The following is a 15,178-nucleotide window of genomic DNA, read 5'->3' on the forward strand; positions in this document are numbered from 1 at the left end:
GTCAGATTTAGATCAAGCTAATGGAGGAAGATGCTCACCTACTCCCTCTCCCATGGCTGGTGTGGATTTGGAGCAGAAAAGGACGTCTGTGTAAATAGTACTGTTGAAATATCAACTGGTAGAGCAGTGTTGCACATTGTACAAATCACAGTTGGACATCCATGGACAGCTGATGATAAAAGTAATTGTAGGGGAAGAGCTGGATGAAATATTGTTAAAAACAAATAATCATTTTAGCTGCACGTTTGTAAGCATTTCTTTTCATCCTTCTCAAAACAGTTTCATGGCATAATAAAGAGGACACGTTCACACAGACATTTCCACAGCCAGACTAGGGAATAATCAAAGAAAATCAACCAAAACGTGTTTCCTACCAGTTACATGAATCTTGAAGGTGAGTTTCTAGCCAGCAGCCTCGCAGCTGTACTCCCCTTTGTTGCAGTAATTCATTCCTGGATGTAAATCACATGTAGAAAAGTGTTGCTATGATACTAGATGACCAAGAAAGTCCTATAGCCAAAATGTTTTGCACCAGAGAGGCTGTCAGTTGATCCTCCAAATGCAAGACACACCAAATGAAGCGTTCCTTTATCTCTGGGATTCCAAGCATTTTCTCACCTCTGACTTTCACTTGGAATGTTGCTTTGTCATCTTTTGTTTCACAGCTGTAGCTCCCTTGGTCTTTCAGGGTCACATTTTTGACCATGAGCTTGCGGTGCGTCCCCTTGGAGATGATGGTTGTCCTCTGGTCCTGCTTCACCTCTGTTTGATCTTTCTTCCATACGACAGCTCCGCTTGCAGCTGTCACCTCACACACCAGCTCCAGGTCTTCAGAAGGACTGACTGATATTTCTGAAGTGGTTTTGGGCTTGCTGACAACATTAATGGCTTCATCTGAAGAAAAAAAGAGAAAGTGGTTTACATCCTGACTCAGGCTTATTCAGCACAGCATGAAGATACAGTTAGAACTGATTGTAATGTCTCTGCTCATTACATTTGGGTGATTGAGTTTCACCTCTGGAGGTACTCACATACAAACGTGTGCTTGATTCTCCTGTGTAAGGAAAGAGTAAGTTCTATGCAGACAGTTCTTATTTCTTTTAATCAATTCTGTATTCTGCACACGTTCTTCTGAAGCTAAAATGAAGGCAGATAAGTAACGTGTTTGCAATGCATGAACAAACCTATTCAACACTTTGTCTCTAAGCTAACAAGCAGCGTTTGAAGAGCACATCAGTATTTCATGCCCTTCATTCCATCCAGACAGAACCTGCCTGAGGAGCAAGCTGATGGCTGTCAGCTACAGGCAGACCTAGCTTAGCATTGCATTTCTTAGAGCAACAACTGTTGCTTTCAGTCACTGAATATACCAAGGCCAATTGCTATGCCAGGCACATTTATGGCATCAGTGAACAAATAATGAGTTAAAAATTGTAATAGGCAGGAGTCATCTATTCTTGTAAAACTAGGTGACCAAAGAAGAACAGTCCCTCTAGAGTCAAGCTGTTTAGAACTCATAGCATCAATCAATGTCACGTAGATAGATTACTTCCCTGCCCTAAGACCATCTTGTGACCATTTGGTGCTCCTAATTAAGCCCTCTTGATGGCTTTTTTGTCTGAGCCATGTGACATTTTGTGATAGGAGTTACTGCTAGTGTTCCCTTCACCCTACACCAAAGTAGGAGGTATCCATTCTCAGGGAATCATGCAGGCTTCCTCTGGATTTGATGCTCAGAGACAGCCCCAGAACTTTTTAAATCTTAGCTTAGCTCTCATCCAATAATGTTCATCAAACAGTGCAACTTGTCCTTTGGGGATGCCTTTGTTCTGCATCAACCAGTTCCAACGGAGTCTTCTCGGCTTGTTTTAGATCAGTTTTTTAACAGATAAAGAAAGGGGCTTTGAATTACAAAGTGAAATTGCAGAATGCATGATTCTCAACCAAACAGAACGGGAGGTGGGATGCAGGGTGAATACCTGAGCCAACACCACCTGCAAGCAATCCTTCAATATCTTAGGAATCTCTAGCCATCCCAAATCCAGTGTTGGGCTTGATCTATCATCTCTGCTGAGTTTTTAGCTAGCTGATGGTGAGCATCTTGGTGGAGATGGGTGAGCAGTCGGACTAGAGGGTCTTAATCAACCTTAAGGATCCTGTGATCAGAGGAACGTGAATGTGCTGTTAAAGGTCACAAGAGCTGCACTGCAGCATGAGCATACACAGCGAAAGGTTTTCAGTAGAGCTTCGGTTCATAAATGAGGACTGGGTTATGGAAAATAGGCTCAAGAAATAAACCAGAAACCAGATCTTAACGCCAGGTTCTGTGAATGCAGCCAGCTGAATTTCACAGATATTGAATTTCAATGACAATTTCTTGTGTTATTTTACCCTCCAGCTCCACCCTGAACAGGAACAGGTCAGTGACAAGCATTACTCCTCCAGGCTTGACCTGACAGTGCTTTACTTGTACTATGAGCTAATGCCAGGAAGAGCAGGAAAAGAGTTTCATCCACGTGCCTTCTCCTTCCTTAGTAAAACCAGTGTGAAACTGCAGCCACGTCAGGCTGAAGGAGACGTCTCAGATGTCCTGCCTGGATGCAGGAGCTCACGTGTCAGAGGATGTCTGGCACGTCAAGTCTCATGGCAGTGCAGTGCATGACAAACTGCAACAACACTTTCCTGTGGGCTCCTTTGGGCACGAGGCCCAGCGCGTGACACACCTCTGGCTGCAGCTCTTCAGAGCCTCCCAGCAGCCACGTGATGCCCATGGGAGAGACACAGCTGACCCGCACAGCAGATGATTTACCAGCTCGCTCTGATTTACAGCAAGAGAAGATACAAGTGGTGATGCTGAATGGTGAAATACTGCGAGTGTGTGGCATAGGTATAAGATTGGTGAGCCTGAGGATGTTCAAAGTCAGGCTGGACAGGGCTCAGAGCACCTGATGGAGCTGCGGTGCCCCTGTTCATTGCAAGGGAGTCCAACTAGCTGACCCTTAAGGGTCTCTTCCCTATCTATGAGATACACAAAAGCTGATTCTGCAGTAACCAAGCTACCAACAGCAGCTGTTTGTCTTACAGCTTGCCAACACAGATTTTAAAATAACAGCATTGATTACTCATTTGATAGTCACATTACAGTGCAAAGCACATGGAAATGTCCATCAGCTAATTCATTTAATTCTTTGGGCAGACCTGCCAGTATGAAATATTATGCTAACATGACAGAGAGAAGAAAAGCAAAATTAAGACTAGCTGACAAGCCGTGGCAGGAAGTTCTGCTCTCCATCAATTTAGTCCCATTATTCAATTCTGTTTGGAGATGTCTCCATGACTCTCTGGAGTTTGTTCTTTGAGAAGAAGCAATTAAGTAAGCTCTCCAATGCCAAAGTGCATACACTACTCTAGGCCTTTCTTGTTTCTCCATGGATCAACAAGGGTGACAAGCCAGCAGAATATGATGAAGAGCCTCATCATGCAAACTCATGCATTTTATCCCCCTCACAGATGCACTGACAACTTACATCATCATCCATTGAGACGTTGTGAATTTTCAGGGTGTGTTTCTTCCCCACAATGTGCAGTTCATATTTTTCACTGGCCTTGAGCTCCTTCCCATCCTTCATCCACTCCACAGTAGCGCCTGTGTCTGAAAGCTCAGCCTGCAGTTTGGCTTCCTCACGCAGCCGAGCGCAGATCTTTTCTACATCTTTGCTCTTATTGGTAAATCTCACTGCAGCACCTGTCAGGAGCAAAGGCCTCGTTAGTTCAATTGATATCAGGCTAACGTGGTCAATGTTTGCTGCAACATCTCTGAAAAAGTATCACCTTCTGTTCCTGCACTCATCATTGTGTCACTGCTGAGCAATTCAAGATATTTCATTTGGTCTTCTTGCCGGATTTACTAAGTAGAAATCAACCAAACATCTCCTTCTACTGATTAAGAATGCTCTAAACATGCTTCTGCAGAGGTTTCCACCCAATGACAAACAGGTCCTCCCATCATGAATGTTTATTTGTTCTATTTTGTCATGCAAAGCTGATTGATAGAGATATTATTGGAATGATTGCTCCCCTACTTCTAAATTATTCCAGTGCAATCAGAAAGGCTGTCTGAACCTGGAGCTGAAAGTACTGCTCTATGGTGATGCAGTGGTAAACCTGGTGACTGAATGCACTGGCCAAGAGCTGTGAACTGCAGACATTCATCAGCTGGCATGAAGCAATCTGGTTCAGATACCAAGCAGCTGGGTAGACTGGCTTACCCTACACTCAGTGCTATCATGTTTAGGTCATTACCAGGACTCACATCAGTCCATGGGATGCAATTTCAGGTATTTGGTACAGGCAGTGAATGCCTGCAGCCCCAGTTCTAATCATCAGATCACAGCAACTATGCCTTGACTGTAAGAGGAAAGGAGAAGGATCAAAGCAAATAACTCTCACTCTCATCTTGGTGCTGACATCAACATTTTCGGCAACAAATTTCACTTCTGCTCCACCATCATTCTTGTTGATGTTCTTTATGATTAGGCTGTGAGTAGTTTGGATTCTCTTGATGATGCAGGTCTCGCTTTCCTGTAAGACTTTACCACTGAGGTACCAAGTGCTGCAACACATTGTTGTAAGATCAGTAGTAAACATGGCATTCCCTCCAGGTACAGCTTCACCAGCTGTTAGGGGGGATTTCACAGCCAGGACTGGTTCTGAGGAAGAACAACATGGATGTCTTAATGCTCTTTAGATGCAAGTCTGGTATCTCATCTAAAGATGGAAGATTAAATCATAGGTACATTTCTACTTCTCCCTTTGCATGAGTGCTGGAAGAAGCACTTCTATGCTTAAGATCTGTTACAGAAAGTTCTGCCTCTTGCACATGTGAGATATCAAAAGATAAGTATATTCATGTCTCTCTCACAGAAACAGAACTTGTATCACTTTAGTGGTAGCTGGAGGTTGACAGGAGAACTAGTAATAAAGGAAAGCCTTTGGTGTGTTAATGCACTACTATCCTTAAAGTCAAAGGAAACATCTTTAGGGAACCAACACAGCTGCTCAGCTCACACTGACCCATTTCCATTGGGGTTTTTGTGCTTACCAAGGTGCACGCTCCCTGGGAATTCCAGAGACGGGCTCTGTCCATGCGCATTGACTGCAGACACTCGGAACTGATCATCAGCCTCTTCAGACAGATTGCTCACCGTGAACTCTGGGACGGGGACATGAGACTCGTGGCACCTCACCCAGGTGAAGCCAGTTAGTTTATTGCCTTCCACAATGTAGCCATCGATTGGAATGGGGGTTGCATCTTCGGAGGGGACCATGCCAGCGTCACTGAGGTTTCTGTTTTATTTTTCACCACGGGGTCAGCTGGGGGCTGGGTGGGAGGTTTTCTGGGAGCTGAACAGAAAGAAATACAGAAATATTAGCATAAGGTCATGTAGGCTGGAAAAGACCTTCAAGATCAGCAGACTCAACTTTCAGCATGACCTACTGAGTCCCACCATTAACTACTGTGCTACCTGAGGACATATATGACAAGCTTATTCCTGCAGGTATTTGCATAGTGAATATATTCACCCTCTGGTTGCTTTGGAACATTTTAGAGGTTAAAATCCCATCAGACTTTTTCACTGTGTGCAGCCACTGATACAGGCAGGAGGCTGGGAATTACCTGATGGGCTCTAGTTACAGACTACTGACACAGTAAAGGATTGATTTCATTTCCTTTTGGCCATCAAAAAGTTTGGAGTCTGGTTTAAGTCATCCATCTAGACTCCAATTATAATCATATGGAGAACAGCGCATTTAGGAGAACTCATCTCATCTTAATAAACCTGAATGAAATCACAGAATCATAGGATCACGGGAGGGCTTGGGTTGGAAGAAACCTTCAAGATCATCCAGTTCTAAACACCCTGCCATGGGCTGGCTGCCCACTAACCAGCTCAGGCTGCCCATCACCCATCCAACCTCGCCTTCAACACCAAGGACAGGCATCCACAGCTTCTCTGGGCAGCCTGAAATGGAAGCAATGAGCCACATGTTGAAGATACTCAAACATTCATGACTGTAGAGAGAGCCAAATACTCCATACATATTGCCTGCCTGGTCAATGGTATTAAAATGCCAACAACAGACTCATCCAGCTCATGGAAAATGGTGTGAACATGGCGTACAGGATTCTTCCAGCATCGAGTTAGATCTGCAAAGTGTAAAAATAGGAAATCTCAATGCAATGCAATTTTCCCTCATAACATAAATAGACGCATAACTGTTTTGGGGTGCACTGTTACCAGCCTGTCAGTTGCTGTTGGTCAGTGCTAGATGCCAAAGGTCCCACTAACATAGCATGAAGCTGAAAGCTAGACGCTGGAATCAGATCTCCTGACCTTACCATCAGAAATCGAGATGTCATATTTTGCTCAGAGGTGCCTGCTTGTAGGAGGGACAGCTTCCGAGCTTTTTCTGCTCCAGGAACCAGCTCCAGCTTCAGGATTTAAACAGCAGTCAGAAATTAAACTGAGCTTTGTCACCTCCATCAAACAGAAGGAGTGGTTGGGTGGTACAGCTTTCCAAATCACTTAGAAACTGGCACAACAATCAGATGCCTACCTTTTCTTTTTGAACTTGTTAATACATAGAGCTTAATAGCATCAGAATGCCCCAAGCACTTCAGATAACACGACAGCTGTAAACCCTTCTTTAAGGATTCCTTTGTTTAACCACTGAGTAACTGTAATTCAGTGGTGCTGGTGGGAGAAGGGAAGTCCTAATCTTCCCAGATGGTGAATAGAGTTGATGTTCACATGCAGACTGGTGCTGCAGCACAGCCAGAAACCACTCATTTGGGAAACACAGCACCAAGAAAATAATGGGAATAGCTTCATAAAATCAGGCAGCTTCACCCAAATTTCATGTCAGGTCCATTATTCTTCCTATTTTCAGGAAGAAAGGTTTTCCCTTTTTCTTGTAGTTTTATTTTCTTTTCCTTTCATGCAAGCAGCTTTGTAGCTTAAAAAATTGTTTTCTAATCACCTCCTGGTGTGGACAAATCACACAGGTTTGACTCCATGTTTTACATAGTTAGCATTTTATATTTGTTCCAGTATGGAACTGTACAGCCATAGAATGGCCTGGGTTGAAAAGGATCTCAAAGATCATCCAGTTCCAACCCCCTGCTATGTGCAGGGTCGCCAACCACCAGACCAGGCTGCCCAGAGCCACAATCCAGCCTTTCCTCATAGGAGAGCTGCTCCAACCCTCTGATCATCACAGTGGCCCCTCCTCTGGACCCACCCCAACAGCACCACAACCTTATTGTCCACAGAAAGCATATAACCCTCATTCAATTGCCCTTCCACTCAGCTTAGAGCACTGCTAAAACCAGCATCTTCACCTTAGCTCATCACACTGCTGCAGTTCCTTTTACAAGGATTTCACTGGCAAAAATTAAATCAAAGCCATCACAAGGGATTTAGCACAGTTACGTGTTACTGGCTATGAGAGCTGTCAGCACAGTCACCTGTCAGGCTTTGCTGCTGTTCTCTTTATGTAGAGGCACAACAAGGTTCAGACACCTCACAGTGCAATTCTCACTTGGACTGTAAAGAAAAAGGAGGCTTGAAAAGCAGCGTGTGGAAAACAAAGAAACAAGAATTAGAACAACAGTGGGGCCATGGCACTTGTAGGAATTGTTCTGCCTTTAACAGCAGAGCTTTTCAAGAAGTATGAGGGCATTGCAAACCAGACCAGTTTGGACAGATTAACAACTGCAAGCAGTGGGTTCCAAAATTCCAGACATGAAATCAAAGATAGAAAAACTCTTCACATTTTCATCTCTCAATTTTTCGTACATTGTGCATTACAGTGCAAACAAGTCTTCACATACAACTTGGAAGCTAAAGACAAGTCTGACAAAACAGACTGCACAAAAATGATGGATAATTAACAGAGCAAATTGCTCTTTCAAAAACAGAGTTTATGTCTTCTGGTCATAACACTTCAGAAGCCTCAGAGGCTTCTTCTCCTTTGTATATTTTCATTAATCTTAGATTTTGTTTTCATTCAATGTGACCTCACTAAACAAATATTGTCTAAGACCATGAGTATCACATAAATGTGCAGATCTCAAGCTGCTCACTTATCTAGTACCCTTGGCATGATGCTTTATTTTCCTCAGCTGATCATCTAGATTGTGCCTGTTGATTGTGCAACAACAGCCTGTTGGTCTCGATTACCTGTGAGAGGCTCTAACTTTGGCCAGGAAAAATCATTTGAGGATAAGTAATTCTCTTGGAATCAGTAAGGCAGTCTTCCCATTCTTTCTTACCAGCACCCATCTTACATGTTAATAAAGGCTTCTGGAAATCAGTTTGAAGATCAAGAAACAATTCAGTTCAAGCATATGCAATCACAGGATTTGTACGTCACCTGCAAAAGTCATTTTATTCTATCCACAATCTCATCCTACATGCAGTTCCTTAGAGGGTTCCTTAGGCACACCAACCCCATGCTCCTATTACAGACCCTTGCATAAGACAGGTGATATACCTACAAGATTATCTACAGCTTAGACTATGAAAACAGGGAGTCTAGCTAGAGAAAATTATCTACCTGTGCTTCTGAGCCATCTGTTAACCACTCTCATACAGTTCAGGCCAATCCAAACAAGATGCAATGACATGTCAGCCACAGAAACAGCTTGATTTTAAGGAGTTTGTTTGGACAAGCCCCTGTTGCATACGGTGGTCAAACATGCATTAGTTGGGGGCACATTGTATTTGATTTAACAGATACTCTTACCTTTGGCTTTGCACAGAGTCCAAAGTCTATCAGCTTCAAATTGTCAATCAGCAGATTTTCCCGGTGGATGAGAAAGCAGTCAGGAATGATTTCCACCCAAATGCCCAAGGAAACATCTTTTCTCTTCTCTTATTTCCTGCTGTGGACAGTGGTTCCCAGTCTACTCAAAGCTCGCTCGCTCTCGCTGTCTCAGAGATCTTCACTGACTGCTGGCAAGTTCCCATCTTCCAATATCCCAGGTGGGAAATACTAGCTTGTATCTGTTGGAAAGGACCTGGGGACTAGGAGGACAAGTGGTGAGAGACCACAGGCTGAATGCAAGCCAGCAGTGTGCTCTGACAGAAAAGAAGTACAACAAGATCATCAGCTGCATTAAAAAGCAGCACAACCAGACCAGGACAAGTCATTCCTGCTTCAACACTCACTGGACCACATCTACAATACTGTATCTGCTCTTTGGCCAGGAAGGATAACAACCTGAAACAAACTCTGTGGATGACATCCAGCCTGTGCAGGGGGCTGAAGCTCCCACTCAGAGAAGAGAAGCTGGGGAGAAAGATGTTTGTTCAGGGTGCAGAGGAACCTCATGGCAGCTTCTCAATGCCTACGGGGTGGGGAGAGGGGGTGCGTATGAAGATTGACTGAGGCTCTGGCCAGCAGGTCACGATGGGATTGTGACAGGAAACAGTCATACACCTAAACAGCAGACTAGATAGAAGGAAATAGCTTTCCAAGCACTGAACATATTACCCAGAGAGAACATGCAGCCTCATCCCTCGCAGAAAGTGATGATGAGAGAGGGAAAAGCTCTTGAGAAACTTGGTCTCACGATTCCCAGAGCAGCAGGTTCAGGCACAAATCTCTACAAGTCACCTCCACACCCAGTTCCTGTCCAAGCCCATAAATCCATCAGCTTCTCAGCTGGAAGCCAGTTGCTTCTAAAACATACAGACAATGATTCATTTTTCAGAGGGGAAAGGTTCCTTAGATAGAGGGATTTCATAAGATGCCTAGGAAAATGCTCGTGCTGTAATGATTTGCTTTACTGAGTGATACCAGCAGCTTAAAAAATGCCAAGCTCTAACCTATTGGTGAGGAAATATTCAAGCCTTCCAGTACCTAACCTGTGCTTCAAGACTTCAGTGACAGAAAATCCATTGGATGGGGCCAGAGGAATGCATCTCACCCCATACCCTCTGTACAGCCACCATTTGTTTAAAGGATCACTCTTCCTTGAGGCACAAAACTAGAGCAGGTTACACAACAGACTGACACCACAAGGGCTTCTCTCGAGATACAAACTGCAGCAAAGAGCATCACAAAAATGTGAAACCAACACTCAGATCAGATCTGTGTCTCTGCTCCGCTCATTAGGAGCATCATGTTTTACTCCCCTTTCAGAGGAAGATACTTCTTCAAGGATAACAAAATCCAGCTCAGCTACAGAACACAGTACCACATAGCAATAAATATCTCACATTTCCTGTAGGGAAAGAATCCTAAGCACAAGTTATTGTCTGAGTTTCAGCTGGGACTGAATTATCTTCTTCAGTGTCTGATATAATACTACGTTTTCATTCTAGAGAAACAATGGAGATAGCGCAGTGATGCTTACAGTTGCTGCCAGGCAGCGTTGTACAGAGCCACAGTCAATCTCAGCTGAGAGCCCAAGGAAGTGAGAAGGAACAGAACTAGGACAGCTGACTTAAACTGGCCAAAGGATATTCCATACTATATGACATATTGTGGAAGGAGTTTTGAAGGGGGTATAACTTCATGTAAATCTCTTCCACTACTAGGAGGCTAACTGGACACTGATTGGTAGGTGGTGAGCAATTGCTTTTGCATTCATCATAACTATTATCCTTTTCTCTATCTCAGTACATAATTCTATCTCAACCCATGAGTTCTACTTTGTGTTACTTCTCCCCCCTTCAGTTCTCTCCTGCAATCCACTGGAATGGAGTGGAGTACTGTAACTCTCTCTGCCAACAGAAAAATAAAAACACATTCATTATTATTTATGGAAGACTGACTGCAGTTCAGGCTCACTGGTTTGAGGTCTCTGGGCATAACCCTGACTGTGAACAGAAGCAATTGCTGAAACAGTCTGTCAAAAAAAGACTGGAGCTTCCTCTTCCAAAAGGCGGTCCTTAGAAACAATGCAATCAAACAGCTTCCCTGTAAGATAAGGTTATCTGAAAATGCATTTAGAGAGTATCAGAGAAAGATAAGTAAGAAAGACAGCACAGAAAGCAGAAACTATTTCTTACCTCTATGACTATAAATATTTCTTTGATGTCTCTCTTACGTGATCCAATGGGCAAACATGTTGATGACTTCAGTTCTTCATGGCATCAATTTCTGTTTTAGCATGAGGCAAGTCATCCTTAAGAGACCATAAAAGCAAGCGATGAAATCGCTAACTACTGTGACATACCAGGTACCACATCTGACTGCTGTGGAACAGAACAAGCACATATGGGACAGTACACAATTCAACATCAACTCAGCAATGACTGACATCACTCCCATAGAAATTCTGAAACAGAGCTGTGAAAAATGAAAAGTAAAACATTCAGCATTTTCATTGGCATTTTGGTAAAGTTGCTGTAATAATGTAACAATAATGTAATGTAATGTAATGATGTAATAACTTCCTCCATTTTAAAGCCAGAGAATACTGCCCTCTGAACAACCAGCAACAAGATTTGTGGTGCTCTGTTAAACTTTTTCCAGCTCTACAGCATCTTTCAAAAGGCAATGGGACCAGTAGGCTGCATTCGTATGTACCATCCCACCTGCCCCCGTGTTCTTGAGAACTCCACAACTCCAACAGAAGATATTCTCATATTTAAATGCCTTTTGGCTTACCCCTACAGTAACTTTCTCCATGATTTTTAGTGCAAATTTTTCACCAGACAGAAGATGCCGCCCGAGTTTTACCTTGGCAAAACCACCTACAAATTAAAACACAGATGCTTAAAGTTGAGTGTGAATTCTTCTCTAATATAACATTACAATTTCCAACTGGTTTAAAAAACGAATTTCAAATTTATACAAATGAAACCTGACTTAGAGAACTGACAAGAGCTGTTAATCTATTCTCAGATTAATTCTAGAGTGGTGAGACAGACTGTTAGGCGTGCTGTTTCTGTACAAAGATGACACTTACCCGTTCCAACTGTTTCATGGAATTCCTAGTACTTGAGAATTTCCTCGTAGTCACTGACAGACATCCTGAAATGTGCAAGAACTGAAGATCCTCCAAGCACGTGCAATGAGGAAGTGCCAGCAGTGTTCACATCCTACTTAGGACATATTCTTAGAGGCAGAAGGGACACTCGTGGCAGATCCAGCAATGCTCATCTTCTCACCAACGTGCATCCCCCTCTCACCCAGCAACAACAAAACACAGTGCATGAAGCTGGCTTCACTTAGGTTAACAATATGGAACATCCCTCAGGGCTTTGTGCCACAGAGCAGTAGCAGGGCTGGTCTACAGCTTGAGGAAGCAGTGGAAGCCTTTCCCTGTATGGTTACAGTGTCCCTGCACGCACCCCACAGCCAGAGCGTTGCAAGCTGAGCTGTCTTGATGTTTCTTGTACTCATCCCAATCTCTGCGAATGAAAACTCAGAATTCAGTCAAGGCGTTGATTGAGCACGAGCGTGCCTTTATTCAATAGGAAAAAGGAGGGGGTGTGAGGTCTGGAGGAAAGATGGGACTCATTCTCTGTTGTCTGACGAGAGTGTCTCAGAAGTCGTGCTGTTGCCCGGAGCCTGGGACTCTTGGCCTGATTCTACCTCCCCCTCCAAGATGTTTGGCTTCTCCTCTGTAATGCTGACCTGAGCCTGCATGGCTGTGCTGCTGTCGGGGCACTCGTGCTGTGCTTGGGCTGGGCTGTCCTCGAAAGGCACTCGGTTCAGGCTGGTGCCTGAGGAGTCTGGCAGGCTCAGGTCAGCAGCTTCAACAGGTATGGGATGAACGAGAGCTTCAACGATGATGGCATTCTTCTCTTTATAACTGATGTTATACGGAAGGCTTTCATCTGAACTGCAGCATCCTGTGCTTAGTAACAGTTCTTCATTGATGGAATCACAGGATGCTGCATCGTAACATGCCTGGCGTCTTGGAGATATACAAGGGCTCGGGTCACCTAGGAAGGAGTAGACGCACAGCAGTTAGTGTCAAAGTTTCACAAGATGAATCATGAAACAGGTTCTTGACATTTGGCTATGCAGTGATGGTGGGCAGAAGCAAATAGGCTTCTAGCAACAGTGTCACTGTCTTGAAAGTGATCCACGTGCAGGTCCAGCTCTTGTGTTGACAAGAGACTCATTTGGGAAAGACAGGGGTCAACTGAAGATGTCAGGCACAGGCTTGAATGCCAGAAGGAGGTACAAGCCCACTGAAAGCATGAATTCTACCTGTGTTGCTGACAAGCAGTGTTTTGAAAGCTGGATTTGCACCCTTACCTGCCAGGACCAAGACTTCTACTTCAGAGGGCTCCCTGGCACTGCTCTGCAGTTGGCGTTTGGCCACAGGGGATGGTTTGCCCAGGCAGAAGCAGGAACGCCAACTGCCAGCTGCTGACTCTGCCCTCTTACTGGGAGAACTCAGTCTGGAGAGAAAACAGAGCATGCTGTCAGTCGTGGTGCAGGGTGAGGGAAGAGCTGCACCGAGCCCTTGCCAATAGTTGCCTGTTCCTGGCAATGCCTGGTTTCTGCTGAAACACAGCTTAGAAAAGCCCTCTGTTTCAAACAGCAAAGGATGCTTCCATTCCTACAGCTCAGCCCTCAAGTCCTGTTGGCTAAATACCTCTCAACGATGTCAAGCAGGGACATGGATCCCGAGAATGTTGGAGTCTCAGGCTGCTTCGCTCTCCTGGGGCAGGCCTTCAACAGGGAACGAAGGCAGGAGATGAACTTGCCCCGTTTCTTTGGCTCTGCGCAACAAAACAAAAAAACAAGTTCATTTCAGCCCTGGCTCGGTTGGACGAGGCCGAGTGCAACACATTCAACAGAACACGTAACAACAGAAAGCATGTTCCCAACAAAGACACGCAAGAACGAATTTTCCCCATCCCTGGAGGTGCCCAAGGAGCTTAATGCAGTTCTCTTTCTAAGCTTGCTCAACTCGGGCATTAATGAACCCCCTGAAAGCCACGTTCAGACCCCATTTTACTAACCCGCATTGTCAAATGTAAAATACGCACCTGGCTTTGGCAATGAATGTAGGATGGACTCGGGCAGTTTTCCCCTGATGAGTTCCACGCACTCACCAGGGAAAAAACCAACCTGTAATAAGAACAAAAAGACAGGTGGGCATTAGCCCAAGCCCAGAGCCAAAGGGAAGGTCCTCTGACACCGACACAGGGCAACTGTTTGCATCCAGAAGCCATCCTGTGCAGGCAGAGCAGCTCCAACCGGAGATTCCCGACTCTACTGAAGCTGTGCTCTCTAGTCAAAAATGTGTGCCTACCTCAAAGCCACGCTTGCCTCTCCACAAGGGTCTCATCTCCTTTGGTGGCATATCAACAATGCACACGATGTCTCCAACCTGCAAAAGATTGAAACATCAATCCCAGCTTCAGCACAGCTAAAACAAAAGCCTTCTTCTACGACACAAACTATGAGAGTATTCCCGAGGCGTTCACACTCTATACTACTCTCTGTGCACAACAACAAGGAACGCCTGGAACTGCTTACCTCCAGAGAGAGCTCATCCGGCCCCTGGGCGACGTGGCTCCTAATAACATGGGCTGCCGCAATCGCTGGTACGTTTAAAGATGACATAGCACGCACCAGCTGCGGCTCCCGCATGTTATCAGCCTGCAAAACAGAGCACAGGCCGTGGTCAGGGCACTGAGGACAAACCAGGAGGATTTCAAGGTGAGGAGCACATCTGCAAAGAAAGCTGCAGCAAATGCGCTCCGTCCTTATCAGGAGCACTTCAGAAGGAGCTGCACGTCTCATCACAGTTATTTCCCTTTCTGGCGTGCATTGCCAGGCCATGCAAAGATGCATCTCTCTCTACCCAGACTAATCAGCAATGGCACTGGCACAGACAAGTGGCCAGGCCCTTTTTGGCCCATTCTTTCCTGCAGGAGAGTACACCTGCAGCTCCTTCTAATGGCTCAACACAGGGAAAAAAGACCGGCCAGAGCTTCATACTGTACCTCCGTCGCCGCCAACTCAGGCTCACGGCTGATCCCACTGCACGCAGCACCCATCACAGCAAGTGTGAAGAGCTGGAACAGAGCAGAAACACACTTCTGTTTTCTCTATTCACACAGCACAGTATGGACAGACTTCTTCAGAGCTACCCGCGCATACCCTGCGGCAAAACCATGCGGGGGGACAAAACATG

At 44.9% G+C, this 15,178-nt stretch overlaps 2 protein-coding genes across 5 annotated transcripts; both read right to left on the reverse strand.

Annotated features, from left to right (window-relative positions):
* Positions 1-203: 203 nt before the first annotated feature.
* On the reverse strand, positions 204-11,166 carry LOC146756142 (myomesin-2-like). 4 transcript variants are annotated; one of them, XM_085524923.1, is made up of 4 exons: positions 11,082-11,166; positions 8,809-9,746; positions 5,102-6,208; positions 204-894 (listed from the first exon to the last, which is right to left on the reverse strand). In XM_085524923.1, exons 3-4 carry the CDS (start codon positions 5,325-5,327, stop codon positions 464-466), a joined length of 657 nt encoding a protein of 218 aa, XP_085381049.1. In that variant the 5' UTR covers positions 5,328-6,208; positions 8,809-9,746; positions 11,082-11,166; the 3' UTR covers positions 204-463. The 4 variants fall into 4 exon arrangements, 3 of the variants coding, with proteins under 3 accessions (XP_085381049.1, XP_085381048.1, XP_085381050.1); XM_085524922.1 differs by lacking the exon at positions 11,082-11,166 and having other exon boundaries at positions 8,809-10,035; XR_014937578.1 differs by lacking the exons at positions 5,102-6,208; positions 8,809-9,746; positions 11,082-11,166 and adding an exon at positions 3,528-3,732.
* A 2,826-nt stretch (positions 11,167-13,992) lies between these two features.
* Positions 13,993-14,737, reverse strand: LOC146756143 (rho GTPase-activating protein 32-like). Its single transcript, XM_085524812.1, has 3 exons — positions 14,518-14,737; positions 14,291-14,368; positions 13,993-14,106 (listed from the first exon to the last, which is right to left on the reverse strand). Exons 1-3 carry the CDS (start codon positions 14,629-14,631, stop codon positions 13,993-13,995), a joined length of 306 nt encoding a protein of 101 aa, XP_085380938.1. The 5' UTR covers positions 14,632-14,737.
* Between the last annotated feature and the right edge of the window lie 441 nt (positions 14,738-15,178).

This window comes from Coturnix japonica, chromosome 28 (genome assembly GCF_054131305.1).
Source record: "Coturnix japonica strain WE chromosome 28, WE-NBRP24, whole genome shotgun sequence".
Classification (NCBI taxonomy): domain Eukaryota; kingdom Metazoa; phylum Chordata; class Aves; order Galliformes; family Phasianidae; genus Coturnix; species Coturnix japonica.